At 39.8% G+C, this 20726-nt stretch overlaps 2 protein-coding genes across 7 annotated transcripts in view; one reads left to right on the forward strand and one right to left on the reverse strand.

Moving 5' to 3' along the window:
- Window positions 1–4507, reverse strand: part of LOC118409358 (zinc finger protein 23-like) — a 12714-nt gene extending 8207 nt beyond the window's left edge. The window contains exons 1-2 of one of the 3 annotated variants that reach the window (XM_035810325.1): window positions 4378–4507; window positions 2786–3030 (exon numbers count right to left, since the gene is read on the reverse strand). In XM_035810325.1, coding sequence (XP_035666218.1) covers window positions 2786–3030 — 245 coding nt within the window. In that variant the 5' untranslated portion in view covers window positions 4378–4507. Of the gene's footprint in view, window positions 1–2785; window positions 3047–4377 lie in introns of those variants that run through there. The other 2 variants (XM_035810326.1, XM_035810329.1) reach the window with 2 other exon arrangements.
- A 196-nt stretch (window positions 4508–4703) lies between these two features.
- Window positions 4704–16505, forward strand: LOC118409359 (myelin expression factor 2-like). Of its 4 annotated transcripts, XM_035810331.1 has the most exons (19): window positions 4704–4857; window positions 6021–6250; window positions 6657–6709; window positions 6976–7077; window positions 7246–7578; window positions 7882–8035; window positions 8299–8348; window positions 8635–8686; window positions 9859–9963; window positions 10442–10528; window positions 10930–10977; window positions 11457–11492; window positions 11901–11951; window positions 13264–13413; window positions 13641–13706; window positions 14233–14333; window positions 14534–14585; window positions 14894–14992; window positions 15411–16505. In XM_035810331.1, the coding sequence occupies exons 1-19, from the start codon at window positions 4772–4774 to the stop codon at window positions 15473–15475; spliced, it is 1920 nt and encodes a 639-aa protein (XP_035666224.1). In that variant the 5' UTR covers window positions 4704–4771; the 3' UTR covers window positions 15476–16505. The 4 variants fall into 4 exon arrangements, with proteins under 4 accessions (XP_035666224.1, XP_035666226.1, XP_035666225.1 ...); XM_035810333.1 differs by lacking the exon at window positions 11901–11951 and having other exon boundaries at window positions 15411–15778; XM_035810332.1 differs by lacking the exon at window positions 11457–11492 and having other exon boundaries at window positions 15411–15778.
- The last annotated feature ends 4221 nt before the right edge of the window (window positions 16506–20726 follow it).

Raw genomic sequence — 20726 nt, forward strand, 5'->3', positions numbered from 1 at the left:
AATCCTCAGGGACTATCCTCATTTTACTCAAGACAGGATACACCTTAAAGAACTGCTGCAAACCCTTCACAAGTTTCACGGTGGAAAGAAATTGGATTCCTGCTTTTGCTTAATTGACAACGCCAGATGGGAGGAGTTTGTTGAGTCCATATGACGGGAACACTATGATCCAGCTTACTCTAAGTCTGTGATGAGGAATTCACAAGGAGGGCTTACTCATGTTACAACTGTTCAAGTGGACAGCATGGATGAGGACTATCTCCAGAGAACTCTTCTGGCAGAATTGTTGTCATTTAGTAATAGCAATAACAGCCCTACAGAATATTGATGTCAGTGTAAAGGGTGCAGCCAGCATTGATTTTAAAATCATTTACAAATGTACACACAGATGTATACATTATTTATCCATTTAACATGATGACTGTTGCATATGATGATTCACAAGTTTCTTGATTTTGAAATGCTCTTGTTGCTTCTCACATGCAGTATGAAGGACATAACAACCATTAAACTGTTTTGTGAATGCTAGATGAAAAAGTGCCATATACATTTTTATTGAAATATACATTGATACATTTAAAACGTCAGGATTGAAATTCCTGTTGAGCTACTTTTAAAACTCTAAAATGACATAATTACTGCTACTGCCATGTGACCACACCATCTGAACAGTTACATTTCCCAGACGTCACTGTGGAGAAGTTAAGACATAATGACTGAGATACCGTAATTTTCCATGGTTGTCAGTCACTACTTAATACATGTTTTTTGTACTACATTGCAATGTTCCGTTTAGGCATCATCTAGGTCCATACGCGGTAATGGTGGCTCTATTTCTATATGTAGAAATGTTTTCCTTTTTCTACTTCTAGTGGAGCATAGATCTGTACTGTAATGCATGCTACTGTTTAAAGTACTACCCCTTGATCTATACAGAGTTTCCCATTTAAAAAAATTACAACTTTGTGCACTATCCCTCCTTCCTGTCCCACAGACCCAAAACTGCTTGCCATGGTTGGGTCCTGGGTTCACTACGCTCCTTCGTTTGGCACGGCGACCACATGTGCAAAATGGGGGTGTGATCCTACTGGTGCGAATAACTAAAGGATTTCTTGCCACCGAATGTGTGTTGGAGCTGGAAGATCTTACTGACATCTTGTCTTCCATATGTTCTTGTTTTGGAGTTGTATACACACTAGCTGTATTAGAGCTCCCAAGGGTACCTTTTGCACTTGACCCCTCCACTTCAATTAATAGACTCTTCCGATTATTTGTTTGAGGTTGTCCTTTCGTTGTCATATCTGCACCCTCATTGTTTGGTCTGCTCTGATGATGACACTGTGCTGTCAGTGCCTTGTATTGTCCTGCAGTGTTGGGATGGCAAGGTCCAAATTTGATACATTCCTTTTTGTCACATGTATCATTTGTTACTGTGTGAAGTACACTGTTGCCGAGAGTGGGAGCAAATTTCACACCTACCTTCCCAAGATTTGCTAGTAAGGTCGTTGACTTAGTGGTGGATGGTTGATGTCCTGTCATTGGCGATGTGTAAACATGACCACCTTGCCTTGTGGTTGAAGGTTGAGCATACACCTTACCTCTAGGGGCAGACATGTTGGTAGTTGTTCCCTTGTACGCTGTATACTTTCCGCCTGCCACACATCCTTTCTTCACACTACTGGTACTTTTTGATGGAAAGTTTTTACTGCAAATGGGGCTGTTGCTCCGCACTGAATCAGAGATTGTTGACGATGCATCATTGATCAATGTGCTGCTGGCAAGGGGTTGTCTGTTTTGCAGCTGCATTGGTTGCAACTTTGATGTCGTTGTGCTATTTACAATCGGTTGTCTATGTACAGATGGACTATTGTTGGTTGATTTTGATGAGCCAAGACTGTGTATGGTCTGAGGACTCTTGACCTGGTTGGTTATCTTAAGTTGGGGAACAGGACCAATCAGACTCTTTGTGATCTGCATCACACAGCCATCACCCATCATTCTCCAGGCCAGCTTGGCTGTGTTTCTTGCATCTTCGATCCCAGAGTGCTCTCTTCCCTCAAACTCTATTCCTAAGTCTCTAAGGGCCCCCTTCAATCCATTTGGTTTACGACCATAGAACTTCTTATAGGTAGCTCTCAGATCTAACCAACAATTTAAAGCATTTGGTTTGGAGATGCCTTTCCGGCGGCATTCATACAGAAGGCATACACCAAGATCCCAGTCAGACCAGGTAACAAAGGTGCCCCATTTGTTTGTTGTGGTCTTTCCAATTGTTTTGCCTGTCACAAAGTGGGCAGATTTCTCTGTTTGTACACCATTCAACCACCTGCTGAACTGAGCCAAGCAGATGTGAAGAGGGATTCCATGGTCAACTTGGTCCTGAGTTATTCCAGTCAGCTCTGTACAGAAATTACTCAAGTAAGGATGTTCCTCTGGCTGAACATACCTGCAGGTATGAAACGAAAGAAGTTGCGTATCTGCTTGTGTCAGTGAGGTGGGAATTTGCTATAATGTGATTAATTGATCACCTGCCTGGTTGACATCCTTTTTAGTTAACAAAGGGTCCCCTTCTTAGGAAGTGAATATGAGACCACCACTAAATAAGATGGCAACCAACTTATATATATACCTAGCTATTTTAAAGAATACTGTGTAATTTCACCAGAAACTTTATTCAATAGTATGCAAATGCAAGACATACAAGCATGCTGCAGCCAGTGAGTTGTAATGTGGAGTAATGTTAAAACTGGGAACATAAATCCACAGCAATTGTTTCATGACTTACCTGTGGAATTCTGCTTCTATCTCTCCCGTGGCTGTATTGAGAAGGACTGCGGGAAACTCTATGACCTCTGACTGTGCCCCTGCTGGACCCTCCTTATTCTTCCAACATGTTGCCTCAAAGTCAATCACCACCAGGTAGCTGAAGGCCTGGGGAGTGATTCTAGGAGTGGTATTGCTGTGTTCTGCATGTCTGGGATGCTTCTTGATGATACCAAGCTGCCTTGCTAAGGATTTGGTGGACTTCATCTGTATTAGGAAAAAACTGTGTATGTATTTTAAGTTGGCAAACTTGTTGGCAACTTGGACTCAGTTGGAGTAGAGTTTCTCTTACCCTGGGAAAAACCAGACTCCTAAGACTAGTAAGAGTCCGTGTGGAAAGAGTTACCGATCCTGCACTCCCACAACTGTACACCTGCCCCACTGCTGGGTCGTCGGGTAGGTGTAAATTGCAGGACGTGTGTGGCGGGGATCGATAGCGAACCCTTACCTTGCCAGCTGGTTTCGCAGGGTAAGTTTCTCTGTAATTATTTGGATGCAATTGTTAACTACCAACTGTGTGAAGGAGTTTATATAATCTCCATGGTGTAAACAAGGTTTTGAACATTTTTGGTGGTGTGAAGGAAATATGCTAAAGTACTAAAAGTAAGTATAAGTTGTCACTATAACGTTATCAATATGATCAGAAATATCTTGCAAGAAAAGCAAGTAACATTACTTTCACCAAAAAGCAGTAACTCAAGCAACTAGGAGAGTACGTCTTATCTGTGGGGGGCCTAATGTCCTTTTGCATAGAGCGTAATTGGCCGTTTTAATTTTACGTAGAGCGTAGACGGGTCGCTTAATTCAACGTAGAGCATAATCAGTGCATTTTGCATAGAGCGTAATTGACTCTTTTAATCTAACGTAATGCATTGTAGCTCCCAGGAATTTACCGAAAAACGTAATGAATTAATTGTGCGTACATCGGAATCAAACCTGCCCTAACCATTGCCCTAAGTCCCTTCAAAATGCAGGAAATTGCGTTTCAGAGGGTCAAGATTTCAAAAGTTCTGCATAATGTGTGGGGAAGCTTTTGAATTGAGTGTAGAGCATAGAGACTATTAAAGAGGCTTCCTGAATTCAGCGTAATACGTAGCCGGCCACCAGAATCTAGCGTAGAGCGTTGTCGGGACCCCCCATGGGGGCCCTCATCTGTTACTCTCTGTATGCTGGGAGAAGGCCATGTAATGTTACATCTGCTTGTTGATTCCTGTCATTGCAGCTATAAAACGTGGCAAGATCTGTGTCTTGTGATATTTGCTGTGTTGTATCAAGGAGCTTTTATATCAGATGCTCGCATGCTCTCAGCTCTGGGCAAGGAGCTTGTGTTCCTGTCAGAATATGTTGGCCGAGAGATCTAGAAATTATAAACCTTCTTCTTTTTACAGCCCACATTCTTGGTGAAGAATGTGCTGGCTGTTTAAACCAGCTGAATCCACATTCCACAAAGAAGAAATAGAATCTGCATCGTCACTACCACGTTAATAATCCCCAAACAGACATTACCTCTTGAATACGAGTTCCTACTCAACCGAACTCTACTCTACTCTTTACCTCACTCAGCTTGGCACGAAGTTCAACCTTCCCGCTCTCTCCCGCTCTGCCTTCTTTCAAATATTTTAATCTCGTCAGTTCCCGTTCTAGCAACCGTAATCTCCCGAGAGTTTGTGATGCTTGTCAGGATCAGTTCAAAAGAATATAGGTGACCTTATACACCTAAGACTCATATACTTGTGTATTAAGAAGTAGTTAGTCGCTATCAGGCCTTCAAAATATTTATAAAAATATTTAAAGATACGTTTAATACAATTGACTGTGTTTAATTGAAATGTGTTGGCAAAATCTATCGCACAAAAAATTGACACCCCTATTTTGTGATAGACGTTTTGTTAATCACGTGGGCATCAATCCGCGCGTCATTGTCGGTGCCAGAGCAAAGGAGGCAGACATGTCTACTGAAGAAGTTGAAACTCCCGTCGCGGAAAATGGCTCATCTGAGCCCAAATCATCCTCTCCAAAGCCAGCAGTTAAAAAGTGAGTACATGTATAACGATAGGATGTAGGAAATAGTTTCAGACTGCGTAGATAATTGTTAAGATTTCCTCAAAACAGAAGGTGTGGAAGTGACGCGTGTTTCACACAAAGGAAATAAAGATGGCGTCTTGTCATCAAGTAGTGGAAATTTTGCAGTGCACGTGCTTCAAAGTACACCAATTAAGCCCTTTGTGTTTCAGATTTGCGCGAAAATGAATATAGGACTTCTATTAGTTTCTTTGAATAAGATCGGTGAATTTTGCATTTTTTGCTTTGTTTTTAGGCTGAGCAAATCACGTGGCCTTCAAAATTATTTGTGAGCCAAACTGGTCTAGCCGTGGCGACTTTGCATGGGAAGACTAATTAAATGGTAATAAGTCCTCCTATGCAAATGTGCCATGGTTAAAACTGGTCATACCTGTACTGTAGTTGTAAATGGGTCGCCTCCATAACATGATTTTGTGTGGGACGCCGACAGTGCAGTCTTTAAACTTTGAGCACAATTGAATGTACTAAAAAAAATCGATAATTTATGATTATTTGAGCTACCATACTCTGTAAGTTTTACAAAGAGAACTTTTATTTCTTCAATCAGAGGCTAGTGATATAATGATGTACAGGGGACCAGTGGACCTGGAACAAAACAAAGAAGTAACTGCAAGATGTTTGGTGTATTAAAATGCAACACCCAAAATTAATCTACCCACAGGTGACTGTTGGGTTAGGGCTAGTCTTTTGCATGCAGTCTTATACATGTACATTAGCCCTGTCAATAGCGGCGGATGGGCGCACGACAAAAAAACAAAACATGCTGCTGCACTTATCTTCAGAACTCTGGTGTCCCTCATTTTTTCACAGCCTTACCTAGCAAAGCATGCCAGGGCGTTTTTCGGGCCTAAAACTCCCAGCGCTGCCACTCTTTGTGCCCAGTCCCCATTATTTTCAAATACCTCTTCGTCAATTAACCCGCCATTGTTGTTAATACTGGGTATACACTTACTGACCATTAAAGCTAGCCTGTGAACGAGACCTGCAGGTTTGTGATACCCCAGGTTAGAAAATGTCAGCAAAATGTACTGCAAAAATCTTGATTTTTAGTAGTTTTACCCTTCCATAGAATTTAAGTGCTGCAAACAAGCATATTCTTATCATGCATTAATCAGGGAGAAGTCGTCGGGTGACAGAGACAACCGTAGTCGAGGAGGCAGGGACAGGAGAGATCGGGACCGTGACAGGCGCTACCAGCCTTATGGTCGAGAAGGGCGCGGTGGTGGTGGCGGTGGAGGGAGAGGGTCGCGTGCGCACGGCCAGGACCCGGAGAGAACTGTCTACATCAGTAACATTCCATATGAGATGAAATGGCAGGACATCAAGGACCTCTTCAGAGATAAGGGTAAAATTATATGTCTAGCTGTTTGTTTGTTCTGTAATAATCCCTTCATTGTGATTGTAAAACATTGCATATATTATAAAACTGTCTAAATGTTAGAAATCCCATGAAAAACTGCCCAGAATGCGGAAAAATATTCTTATCTCTTACAACAAAGTGTATGCAGTGAGTTACTTATTGTTCAGCTCAGTACAAAATTAGCTTTGTTGTTGAAGTTGTTGTGGTGCTACAAAACTAGTAGTGACCACATTCAACAAAAATTTTAAATGGTCAGCTTCTGTATCCCTTTTGACAATAGTCCCTTAGCACATGCAATTGAGATTCTGTTTTGACATAGTGAATATTTGAGGTTTTCTTACCAGGACAACTTCATTATGACATATTACTGACTCAGATTGCAATTTTTCAGTCGGAGAGGTGACGTATGTTGAGATGTTCACAGACATGGATGGGAAGTCCAGGGTAAGCGGGCCGTACTTTCTAATGTTTAACACTTCTAGAGATGTTCCAAATGTATGGACTGTTTTTGTTGCCCATTGATGTGTAGTTAAAATTTCAGTCTGCGACTAAGTCGTGTTAATAAATTATATACAACGGTTTCACTACAATTAGAAACAAGTGTTGTATGAATTTGAAATGCGGTTCTCATGACATTTTGTTTGTGTCAAGCTAAGAACGGTACTTCCAGTGATACAGGATTGTTATGGGTTTGGTTTTTTTCCCTCCAGGGCTGCGGTATTGTAGAGTTCAAAGACAAAGATGTAGCAAAGAAGGCTGTGGACAACTTACACAAACATCAGATCAATGGCAGAAACATCATTGTCAGAGAAGTGAGTATGAACATATCATCTGTGTGGCTCAGTGCTTTTGATATTTTGAAAGTCTAATCTGTTTGCCATCAATATGCCTTGAAAAAGTGTTGTATTATTTCCATGAATTGTATCTGTATAATGCTGGCAAGTAGTTAACTAACCATTGTTTTTTTTGTTCTTCTTCAGGATAGCAGTGGTGAACTGCAGCGCAGAGCTAGAATCAAGAATGATCAGGGCATGCCAGGGGGAGACATTGGGGGTGGACCCATGGGGGGTATGGGTGGAGGAATGGGCAACATGGGAGGGGGTATGGGCAACATGGGAGGTGGAATGGGCAACATGGGAGGAGGCATGGGCAACATGGGAGGAGGCATGGGTAACATGGGGGGTGGAATGGGCAACATGGGCGGGGGAATGGGCAACATGGGTGGGGGGATGGGTGGCAACTCCAATGTCGACCCTGACCTGATGAGGAGGCTTAACAACGGAGACATCAGCAACGTTGTGTTTGTGGCCAATGTGAGTGTGACATATGTCCAACTACCATCTTACCCATGTACAAAGTTTGTTATGAATGTTGCATGTTTTTTTCTGTTTCATTTGATAACCAACACATCAAGTATCCGTGGTCCAGCTAATGACAAGTTGGGCTAATTTACAACTAGTCACATAAAGTTTTTTCATCACTAAGCAAAAAAAGAAGCAGCCAAAGAAAAATGAAAAATGATAGTATCAGTAAAATCTGTGGTTTGACTTGCATCTTTATTTGTGTAACACTTCAAAAAGATGTGACCTCATTAGTCTTTGCTTTTTGCTCAACAGCTTGACTACAAGGTCACTTGGAAGAAGTTGAAAGACATCTTCAAGATGGCAGGAAATGTGCTGAGAGCGGAGATCAAGACAGACAATGAGGGCAAGAGCCGAGGCCATGGAACCGTCACGTTCGAGTTCCCACTTGAAGCAGCACAGGCTATCTGTATCCTTGAGCACTACAAGTTGAATCACAAAGCTAAGCTGTAGAAACCAGTGCACTAGCTATGCTAATAAAGTGCTTGCTTTGCTTGGCAGGTTCCGTCCTTGCCTAAAAGATCCCGAAGCCTTTAAAGCTAATTCTTTACACAGTACTCATACGATAGCAAAGGACTATCCAGCGAGTGATATCAAGTCATTGCTTTATCAGTGATGAACATTGTTTGTAGTGTCTGTATGAAGTTGTTGTTATCCTTAACTTTTCTGCAGCCATGTTCAATGGCCAGAAGTTATTTGACAGAACTATGGTTGTCAGACCGGTAAGAGAAACTTTTTTTGTAATATCTTTCTCTGATGCTTCAAGCTGGTTATAATTATGCAATTGATTTTTTCCAGGTAGTTTTGTTTGGAATATACGAACTGCTATACAGTGCTGTAGGCAGATTTTTTAAAAATTCTTGCTTGCCAATTAATGGATAAAATTCAGCTACCCAGGCAAGTCACTGGCAAACAAACACTCTTTAGTAAGACTTTACGTGACACTATGCTTGGTACTCTGTGTTACCAAGATTTGTGATATGGTTCTAAAAAGTATGCTTCTTTCAGGACTCCAAAGCACCAGGCGACATGGGTCGAGACCCTGGACCCAAACTGCCAAGTAGGTCTTACCTTATCTATGTCACGTATAGGCTTTTGGAGTGCAGCAGAAGTTCTAGGAAATGTGAAAGTGTCCAGGTGGTCATTATGATTTTATTGCTTGGGTCAATGGAGGAAGTGTTGAAAAGGATGTTGTGTTTACTCTGGAAAAGATATTGGATGATTTTTCCACAACAGTTTATGGAATGCAAACTAGCACGAAAGATACACACTAACACTTAGTTCCTAAGTTCACTCCTGCTCAGGGCCTTGGAACAAAGCCTTCTTTAGTTCTTCTTTCCTACGGCCAAGTGCCCTCACGCTGTACACTGTCTTCTAAGCTATCTCTCTGAATGTGTTGTCTGTCACCACTCAGCATTACAGGGAGGGGAAGCAGAGGGACTTAGTGGTCAGTGATGTTTGTGCTTTCAAGTTGTGTGTCAATGGGAAAGTTGTTTTATACTGCGGCCTTGTTCAGACAGTATTGCATGAAGTTATTCTTTGTGTGTGTTTTTTAGATATTATTTGAATAGTCGTACAAACCATAAACTTTTCTCAAATTAAAATACCCTTTTCTGAGTTCAAGCGATATGGCTAAGTAACAAAGATAGACCTTCCCCTATGACAAAAGGGGGAAAATGGAATTCACAGGCATTTGATAACCAAACAAATTTTAGGTTACCAAAATTTCTATTGTTTCTTTTGTTTTCTGACGCAGCATTTAGTAATTAAATCCCCTCCAATAACGAGAAAAGTAGCACAGTTACATATCAGATAGATATACCTGGCCTGCACTTACATCAGCGTATCCTCTTCTTCCTGTCCCAGTGTTGTGTACTCTCAAGCCTAAAAGAATCTGCAAGAAGGGCTTCTTAAAAACCAATCACACATTCTTTGAAAGAAAATAGTCTTGTATGATAGGATTTTGTGTTGGATGACAGTCATACAATTTTTGTGTGTAAGGATTTTCAGTGAGGCTGTTGCAGAACTGGCCTTCTCCAAAGATCTGCAGCAACATTTTCTCTTCCAAGAGTGACAAGACAGCTAGATTTTGTAGACACCCGCATGACAGTCCCAAGAATTTCCCCATGTTATAGTAATGTGGTTGTGGCCTTCCGCCCAGTCCCTTGCTTTCTCAGGAAGAATGGTTTTTACATTCAGCACTGAGGTTAACATGACTTGTTCATATTTCAGGTGGACTGAGTGGAATCGGTGCTGGACTCGGTCCAGGTGGACAGCCACTCAATGTGCACCAGATGGGCAGTGGTGGTGGTGGTGGTGGAGGAAACATGGGAGGAGGTATGAGATATATATATATATAATAAGGATCAACTCTCATAATTCCACTAGATGCCATAATACTGCCACCTGGAAAAATCAACAAAAATTTGAACTTATCTATATTGATGTAGCATCAATAACCCCAAGGTATATATGTCACTCTGATATTTAGGTGTTCAAGACATTCACTCAATCTTGTGAAGGCCTGTATATGTTTTGGAATGTGGGAGTATTATGGCACCCAGCGAAATGGATGGAGCTGATGTTACACTTTTGTCATGTACCATTATCTTGAGCTGTTGCCATTGTCAAGCAAGCTGTTCAGTCTTTTGAACTATTTTTCAATCAAGGTTTGTTCTTCTCAACATTTATGTTGTCATATAAACTATAAAATGAATTAGTAACAAATTACTGTGGATGCCTACAAGCACAGAAGTGTTCTGAAGTTCTACGTTGTTTTTTTTAATTGCTTTTACTTAATTAATTTACTTTTGAGGAATGGGAAGTGGCGGCATGGGTGGAGGAGGAATGGGTGGAGGCATGGGAGGCGGCCTCGGTGGAGGCATGGGTGGAAATATGGGAGGTAAGTCGATGTCCTGATTTCTGTGAGTGTTTGTAGCCACATAACTGTCACAAGCACTGCCATGCTGGACAGTTGAACTTGGAAAGTAAAAATTTAGATTTCCCCCCAAAAAACATGGAAGAGTGGAATTTGCTGTTCTCACTAGATAGCTTTAAGCATTGCCTGCAGTTAAATGTGCAAATGCTACTATGTGACTTGCTTGCAAAGCTGCTGTGTTATGTAGATAAACACCAGTGATTTTCTTGTTACGCACATAGCTATAAAGCCAGTGTTTATGGTGTGTTGTTACTTCTAAGCATGCTCATACTGTTTTAAAAACATTGCTTCAGTGTACACTAGAGAATTCCATCTGAACATGTCATGTTCTGTCCTTCAATTTGTGTACTTTTTTCCCCCACAAGGTGGAATGGGCAACATGGGAGGCATGTCTGACCTTGGTGGCAGCATGGGTAAGTTGGATCATCACTGAGGAGAAGACTTACCCCCATTGGTTCACTTGTTCACATTGGTGTACACTTACATTAGCTCGTGGTGGCATATCTGGCTATCGGGTATAGCCATTGTCCGTGTGAAATGCAGATACAAATGTATCAAAGTTAACTTCTGGTGAAAAGTAGCAGTTGTAAAAAAAATGCCAACAGCTAAAAAAGTTGGTAACTTTGTCATAAGATTTTGATCAGGTAGAATGTAGAGTTGGACAGCTAATTTGCATTTACTTAAGCTAAATTTTGCTAAAATGTCTTAAACTAAAAAAATAACCCTTTACATTATCCATAAATTGGGTTATAGTAGACTAGGTATACCTCTGGTCACTAGTAGTTTAGAAATGTGTTGTGAGGGTAGGGTGCTAGTGCTAGTGATAATGGTGGTGAATAAAATGCGAAGAGTTACAAACAGAACTAAAGACAGCACACTACTTCACTTTCAGGTGGGATGGGAGGCGGAATGGGAAACATGGGAAGAGGTACGGTATCATTCGGGAACTTCAGTTCAAGGCAGTTCCTGTAAAATATGTGGATGTGGCAGACTACACATTCTGGATGCTGTTTTTCTTAATTTCAGTTCAGTGGAAACAATCATTTTTGTAATGTTATTTTGCTATTTATGTAAAAAAAAATCACCATGCTTTTGACTTTTTTTCCTACACCTAATTACACCTTGTAATGTATTGTTCCATTACATCTTTTTTTCCTATTGGACAAAGTGTCAGTTTGTCGCACTACATATTTTACAAGGAATCATGTCTATCGCTGCGTCTGCAGGGTGTAGAGAATGAACAATATACAAGAGTTTCCCAATCACTTTCACAGTTAACATCTTAGTTGTACTGTAATTCTTGCAACAATTGCCAATTTGATCTTCTCAAATATAGATGCCAGGTTGTCAGTGAGCACGTCTAGGGAGGATATAGGGAGAGGCACAGGTTTGTGTGTGTTTTAGATGGCCAGAAGTAGGCTTGAAATACTTCCTACCACTCACACTGCAGCTAGAAGTAGCCAGAGCAGGGCTGTTTCCAGGCCCCATCCCTATGTCCTGGGACATATTACGGGGAAAATCAACAGCATTGGCTCCCCAAAAATTTCAAGCTGGCGACAACCCTGAGCCAGAGAAAACTTCCAACAAGTTTCTGCCAGCTTTTCATGTTTGCACTACAATCAATGGCATCTAAAAAGATTACCATACCAAGATTTATCAATTGGCACATGTTAAAGTACATTGTGTATGATGTGTTGGTATCATACACATCAAAATGTATCTTTTGTTTGACAGTTTTAAAAATTTCCGTTTTCTCATTGTTCATTTACAACTTTTTTACTGACATGTGAGATGGTAGTATTTCAAACTTCAACATTTTGAGTTCTTGCAGTGTCTATGTAGGGCTTTTGTTGGTAACCAAAAAAGGCTATTGACAAAACATCCTATCTTAAAACTATTTCTGATGGCTTGATGTCTTCCAATCCTTGTAGTTATATAAAGGTTTTTGTAAGATTGATACATTGAAGGAAACTAAGCAAACAGTTCCTTGGGAAATATATTTCGAACACTTAAGTTCTTAATCTGAGAACAAATGTATAACCCCTCCCCCCCTTATCCTCTTCAATGTTATGACTGAATCTTATAGATAGATTCCATATAGGTTCATAACTTAATGGATCAGACAACAGCCAAGACCACTACTTGCCTTTCCTACAATATATCACAGTACTAAAAGTACTTGATATAACCTAGTTTATTTGCTGTGGTTGACAATAACTAAATGTGCAGTTTTGGAACAGTGCCCTAACAATTTTATATCAAGAGGACTGATAATGTATCTTGACTAATGGGGAATATATGAATGGACAAAATGAGTTATATGCTGTGTCAGATGTTTGTGTATACTAACAATAGCAAACTAATAGGACTTGTCAATGACTTGCAAATGTCACAAGTATTTTCAAGTTTCAGATATGTGTAAAAAATCTCTACAGTGAGGACAAAATATACTATTGATATTGATTCAAACTCTCACATCCATAGCTCCATATTGTATGACAGTCAGCCTATAATGGAAAGACAAGCAAGTAATGTGGTAAAAGTTGCATTAGAAATGCAGCATTTTTATTAAAATCTTCTAGCTGACCAGTATTTTTACCATACTCTAATGGTAATGATGTCAACTAAGAAATAAGTAATGCAGTGAACAACAATGTTAAAAAATAGTTTTTTTCTAACAACAGGATGTTATGTTTCAGGTGGGCTAGGGATGGGTGACCTTGGAGGTGGCATGGGCATGGGAGGAGGCATGGGCAACATGGGAGATACCATGGGCAGCATGGGGGGAGGCATGGGCAGTCCTAACATGGGCAGCGGCATGGGCGGAGGATTCGGAGGCGGCATGGGAGGTGAGACAGTCTAATGATGTAGGCAGTAAAATTGTCACAAGTCATTTTTTTGATAATGTGCAGTCAATTTTCAAACCGATGCCCTTTTGGCAGTCTTCGGGCTGTTTTTGCACGTTCAATTAGGCCAGATTCATGATTGTTCAAGTGATGTCTGTTTCTTAAGTGAAATAGTTAGCAATAATCATATGTTATGTCTGCCAGAATGACAAGATTTGGTTAATCCACAGGAGGAAACATGGGTGGAATGGGCGGAGGCATGGGCAACCCCATGGGTGGTGGTATGGGCGGAGGAGGTAAGTTTCATCTTAGCTACCGTAGACATGTGTTTGGAGTAGCAGGGGAACGTAGCCATTCTTCAGTGTGTTGAAACAATTGTAATATCATGATGAAATACAGCATAGCAGTGTGATGAGTTTGCTGTGGGAAAACTTGTGTGCAAATGTAATACCACCAGGAATATTTTGTGATTAACTGTCTAGGGTCCAATTGGAGTGGTTGCGTAGTTATTATTGCTCAAGCTGCATTCAGTATCTTAAAGAAAATATTGTTTCTGATAATCAACTTTTGGAAGTTAAAACTAGTAGTTGGTAATGAAATAGACCAGAACATAAATGACTGTTGTTGTCTTCTCTACAAAATTGTTATGTAAACAATCTGGCATAATAACATTATTCTTATGCATTATTCTTATAACATAAGTCTTGTTACAGATTATATTTTTGTGGTTGCAACAGAATTAAGTAATGCTTGCATGGAAGTGTGCTCATAGTATTCCAAAGTACATGACATGGCTGACCTTGTATCTGCTGTGTTCTGTAGGTATGGGAGGAGGCGGTGGCATGATGGGAGGAGGTATGGACAATAACATGGGCAGAGGGATGGGTGGCCGCAACAGGAGCTGCCAGATCTTTGTCAGAAACGTGAGTAGACAGAAATATGCCTGAACTTGTCTGCTACATGCTCTTTTGGTGGGTAAGAATTTTAGACAATGTCGGACAAGACAGAAATTGGATGTTTCGATGGGATGTAGTGTAAATTTTGTTGCTTGTATGTTGATATTACTGTAGTTTTGCTGGATCTGAGTATGATTAGTTTTCTCTCTACTCTTTTGGCCCCATAGCTCCCATGGGCCTTCACCTGGCAGATGCTGAAGGAGAAATTCAAGAGCTGTGGTGAGTTAGAGCCTGGTCTGCCTTCTTTTATTCACTAAGTAAGAGTGGTTTGTTCTGTCACAGTCTGCTTGAAAATCCTTCGACATTCAAATTGTGATGATCTGTGACAGCACTGTAAGTTCCAGTGTCATAATCAAAGCTTGTGACTCGTCAAGGCCAGTAACAGTATTTGAATATACTTACCTCCACCCAACAGATGCTTTGCCATGTGTCTTATTCCGGGCCACTGCTTAACTATGGCCTACTATGATTTCATATTTCACGTTGTCAGGTTACGGTTGACTGTTAATTTTGTCCTGTATCTGTAGGCCGAGTGATGTATGCGGAGATCAAGACTGAGAATGGAAAATCGAAGGGATGTGGCACTGTCCGCTTTGAGACCCCTGAGGGTGCTCAAAGAGCTTGTGGTATCCTTTAAATGCGTTATTTTGTAGATGGATCTTTTGATTTATGATGGCTGCTTCCAAAATTTTTCAAGGGAGGTTACAAAGTTGTGCAATTTTTGTATGTGCAATTTTTAAATCTTCCATTTCATGATGTTTTGTGTTCCAATTTGGGACACCAAAGTGTTTAAATAGCTGAGCTGGACAACTCAGAAATACACTACAGGTGATTGAGTTTGTGCATACTTTGTGGAACCATCTTAAGTCATTTCTGACACCTAATAGTAGTAACCAATATTTGATCAACAAAAAAAAGAATGCACTTTATGTCATATGTGCTGGTTTCCTGATTAAGACTAATAATAAGAGTAAATATATTTGACAACTACTGACAATGAAGACATATTACACTGCCAAGTATTCCTTCATTCCAACGTCTCAGATATGATGAACGGCATCAAGCTGGACGGGCGTGAGATCGACATTCGCATTGATCGTTCTGTCTAGGTCGGCTGGCCTGGTTTCGTGCTGTGAGCAGGGTCTGTTAGTTTTCCTGTGCTTCCCCACCGTCCTCCATTCCCTGCATCTCTGGCTCCCTGCCATTCAGCAGTTCCAAGTGTAGTTGTATCTGTGGTGATTGACATGGCTCCAGGGTGTTGTATTGGTAGATACTGTCCATTACAGCTGCAGAGAATCCACGCAATCTGACAACATATATTCATGACTTCTAAGGTGGTTGACTTCATCGATGGTCAAAGCATCACAGAGTTATGATCGCTCAGTATGAAACATTGGGCTAGTGAATATCTTACAAAAGTAAAGTGGTTGAAGTTTAAGTCCTCAGCCAAAGTCTTTTCTGGATAAGGTTACAAATAGTCATCCACTGATTTTCCATGTTTTCAAGTTACCGCTGGATGGACCTTGTACATAGTGGATCACACAGCACAGAATTTTGTTATTTTATTTTCTGCTTTATCTACTGTTTTATCCAATTGTTTTTGTAAAAATAAGTGCCATTCCTTGAAATGCTGTTCTGTAGGGTTTGTTCCGTCAGAGATTTTGGAGAACATACGCAGCAAATCTTCAGTCATCATTTGAATCCAATATCCCAAGGAGTAACTGTCTCTTCCATGGCACCAGTATTGTAGCCCAAATCATTGGGCCTCTTGAAAATATTTTCTGTACTGTATAGTGTAGGCCATTTTACTGTTTCTTTTTACTATCAGTAGAACCAAAGTGTTAGTTCCTTAGAGTGGCACAGCAGTTTGATGTGGTCAAGAGACGATCTTGGATGCAACTGTGTTACTTAGTTTTCATCATTGCATAGTCTTCTGTATGAAGGGTTATACCCTTGTTGCTAGTTGTTAAGAAACAAGTGTATTTTGTTCTTGGAACAGTATTAGTCTCTACCATCACCATCAGATCCTGTCTAAAAGACAAGTCATTGTGGATGAAACTCTGTCAAATGTGTGTGGGTTGGATGAAAGAGGTTTGCATCAAGAAGGCCAAAGGACAAAATAAAGGTTGGCTTGTCAGATTTTGCTGGTGCCATGGTATTTTGTGTGTCCAGATTTCCTGTTGTTTATTCTATCCAAGGCATTGTCACCTTTCTAAGCTCTGTCGCATGTAAACTCCATGTTCTCTTCACAGGAAGTGGGTTATGGCAGCAGAAATTGAAATTGCTGATGGGATTTCAACCGACTTTAACTACTATTGTCTTTCCTTTGACTATTCAATGTTTTCAATAGAGGGGATGGAAATTTTGGTGCTCAGAATACTGATTGGGCTTTGTTGACAACAGATTTTAAGTCAGAAAATTTATCTTACATTTTTGATTGATCTTAAAATGTCATTTCTAGAGTGCCATGTTCCTAGACTGGTTGGTTCATTGTTGAAAAAGGTATTTTTTTGTAGTCTAGTCCTGGACTTCTTCAAGTGTGATGTAATATGATGAACTTTGTTCCTGCAAAGGAATTCACTGTGAGATGCAAGTCCACTTTGAACTTGTTGGATTATTGACTAACACGAATGGTTGGGGTATCTCTACATACTGAGCAATTGCAACGGAGCAATTTGAGTCAAACAAGGAATACCATCATATGTTCACAATTGTATAATGCAGCCATTTATGCCAGTAATATGTATTTAGGATGGTCGAGATTGAAAGTTCACAATTAATCACCAGGTTCATATATGACCCCAAGGAATACCATTGTTAATATTGCTGCATTGAACAACTGTCTTTGTAGATGTTGCACTTGATTTTTTCCTGTATCATGTTGCTGGCAAATTTTCTAGACTTGTCAGGATTTATATTATTGAGGAGAGCAAAGAAAAGGAGAAACCTAAGTGTCATGTATCTAGTCAAGTTATGTCATGTGCCAACATGGTGTTAATTAGTTGTGTTCTCGTAAAATGTTGGTTCTGTATATCATTTTATTTTCAGGGAACATTGTCTTTGGCTTTCAACCTTACAAATGCGAAGAAGGATGGATTTTTCATTACTGTGCTGGATGCAGCATCAACATAGTGGTTCTTTGTGTAATATGTTGCTGTGAAGATAAGAAAACTCAACAATCTTTGCAAATAGGATTCGAACAGCAGATTTTTGTGGATTGGAGCGATGTGTACACGTCAAGGGAAGATGTCTCTGTCTCTACATCTTCGGTGGCAAGCTGGTGCTTTGCAGCCAGGAATAAGATTTGCCATGATCGCCTTACTTAACAGGAAAATAATATCACAACACTTCTAACACAGTGTAGTGATACCTTCAGCTTTGCCACCATGTGTATGCTCTGAGAAGACTGTAGAATGGATCAGTCACAACTCACAAGGCAGCACTACTGACATGCCCATTTACCAGAAGTGCTGTTTCAAGTGACATATACAGAGCTACATGGTGATGTTTCACACTAGCAGAAATTATGTATCTGATGTGATAATCTCACCAACAGCAGTTCTTAAGCGGTATTGCAAGGTAGTTTTCATGCATTGTATCCACCAGGAAAGGCAGCAAGAGGATCTAAGGTCACAAATTTATGTTAAAGAGAAGAGTTGTCCACCTATGCAACAAACAGAACACAGTTGATCTGTTTTTCGTGTGTGTTTCTGGTAGCTTGAGGCGATTGCATCACTTTGTGTACAATGGGAAACCCATTGTATGTGTTTCAGTAATGGCCAGCTGAATGATTGCCTGCCTCACTGAAGATAAATGACCAGTAGAATTTGTTACAGATATTGTCAATGAAATCACTTGGCTCACTCCCTCAGAAAATATGCATAATTAGATGTGCCCTTGTTGAAGTTGTCTGTTAATTATCTACATTAAGGTCAAGATTAAAATTACTGGGCAATGCTTAAGAATAGTAGAAGGGCTTCACAGTTTCATACCTACCATGGATCTTCTATACATTCATCATCTACAGTCCAAGTGAAGTTCTATGATGGAGCACTAGCATTAGAATGTGTCTGTTTGGCAAATTTCAGAATTTTCTTTCCATCACTCGCAGTAGTAGGTAGTTCATTGTGCTCAACACTTCTGGAAGTTCCCTTTGGTTGATAGCTTTGTTGTTGGACTTGTGATGTTCTTGTCCTTTTGGAGATAACTGGACAGAAGCAAGGTAAGTAAACCCTCCAACACAATGAATGCTTTCATGTAAAGGAAGCCTTCATTGTGTATTCAGGATGGGGAAGGTAAGTACACTGGTTATGAATCAACTATATCAAGTTTATTGTTGGATATTAGAATGACAAGGACACACCAAGTAAGGTTTATGATTGACATCATTTGAAAGGACCAGAACTTATGGGAGAGCAAAAAAAAGGAGACTGACTTTTTAATGTAAAGCTCAGTTTGCAAATGTAGGAAAATTAAATGAACAGTACTTAAGTCAAAATTGCAAATTTTATGTCCCAGAGAATATGTAAAAGGATTTAGAGCAGAACGTCTTTTCATAAGCTGTAACCATTCCCTGTAAAGAAATTCTAGAGTCGATTCCAAGTCACTGGGCGGATGTTTGTTGCCATTGTTTAGAATTGATTTTAAAGTTTTGTAATTATATGTCTAGGACATTTGATACTTCAGAAATATTTTTAACACTGTTTCAACTTTATAAATATTTCTACGGTCCTGTAAAACTTTGGAAATATTTATAATGTGGAACTGGATATTTGTAATGGTATCTATATAATGATAACAGCATTCTACCATTATTTACCATTTTTTGTAACATTTTGTAAATGGGTCAGTGGTCTAGGAAAATAGCAATTCACACATCCTTGCAAAGTATGGTTGGGTGTCATGCAACAATGGCCCACCACAAAGGATTCCCCAGTGCCCAGCAGTGAAATCTAAAAATATACAGAGGCAACAATAGGGCTTACTTTTATGTGGGCAATAAACTAATTTTACCATTTGGCAAAGTTAACAAATATTTCTAAATATTTGTAAATGTAAAATAATTACACAGGTTTCACAATTATTCTAAATAAATATATTTTTGCACAGTTACTTTCAAAACGTTTCTAAAATATTCAAAGGAATTAGAATAGATGAGGATTTTCTTAGTCATTTAAAAAAAAAAAAGTTTTTCATTGTGGTTTATATATTCTTTTATTCAAAGTAATTCAGACTTATTACAAATATCACCTAAAACCCCTCATGGTGACTTGGAATGGACTCTATGGATGATATTCATGATAATCTCAAAAGGAAACAGTTCTGGCTTGATAGTAAACTTTGCATTCTTACACCAGATGCTATGCAATGTGATTCAAAACACTAATAAGTTTTTGCTTGGACACCCTAGAATTAATGGTTTACTCCATAAGATTTAATTGCCAATTGGCGTCAAACATAAGATACCATACTAAACACATGATGAAGGTAAGATGAACCAATTCATGTGCCCCAATATATCTGTCCTACAGTTTTTTTTACTTTTTGCCTTAAAAAATTATAGAAGTAAAAGTAGGAATTTGATTAACTTGGCAAGTGGGGGAGGATATAAGAAGAGATGTTGGTAAAGTAAGGATGAAAGGAGACAGATAATATATCTGTTTAGCTAACATAAGCCTACAAAATGTGCACTCTTCACAGCTAAGCACACTTTCAACAATTCTTGTAGGCATGTCTTTCATACTGTGCTACTGTCCTACTAACATTTGTCATTGTCTTCTTCCTAGAGCAGGATTATCGTCAATTAAAGGTGAATTTACAAAAACAACTTGCATTGTTTCCAATTTATTGTTTATTATTTATGTGTGAGTGTGTAGTGTGAACCTATCAATATGCCAGTAAATGCTGGAATAGAAGATCATATTCTGACTGGTCTGAGACCTTTGCATACAACTAGAGGTGGGTACCGATACAGAAAATTCAGGTCCAGGTCCGGTTCAGGTCCAGAGGATAAGGTCCAGGTTTGGACCTGAACCTGATTCAGTACGTAAGAACTTGTGAATGGACGATACTCAAAACAATGGTCCATTTTGCAACAAAAACATCTGTTTTGTGGAGTATTTGACTCCCAGTGGCGTTTTAAAATCCTACAGGGCTACTGTACGATTGGCTGTAAAACTTGGTAGAAATGACTATAGACTATACTCTACTTCGCTGTTGCTATTTCCTTCACCGGTAAGCCCCGAAACGTGTGAATTATAATGTGTTCATTTTCCAATCGGTCCAACATCCGGTTCACCCAATTTTTTCAGGTCCGGTTTTTCTGGACCGGTCCAATGAGAAAAACCAGTACATCGTACC

This window comes from Branchiostoma floridae, chromosome 2, assembly GCF_000003815.2.
Source record: "Branchiostoma floridae strain S238N-H82 chromosome 2, Bfl_VNyyK, whole genome shotgun sequence".
In the NCBI taxonomy this organism is placed as follows: domain Eukaryota; kingdom Metazoa; phylum Chordata; class Leptocardii; order Amphioxiformes; family Branchiostomatidae; genus Branchiostoma; species Branchiostoma floridae.

Coding starts and splice junctions, on each gene's coding strand:
- LOC118409359 (XM_035810331.1), top strand. CDS start 4,772: ATGTCTACTGAAGAAGTTGAAACTCCCGTCGCGGAAAATGGCTCATCT. Junction 7,078..7,245: donor GAAACATCATTGTCAGAGAA/GTGAGTATGAAC, acceptor GTTCTTCTTCAG/GATAGCAGTGGTGAACTGCA. Junction 8,687..9,858: donor CCCTGGACCCAAACTGCCAA/GTAGGTCTTACC, acceptor TTCATATTTCAG/GTGGACTGAGTGGAATCGGT.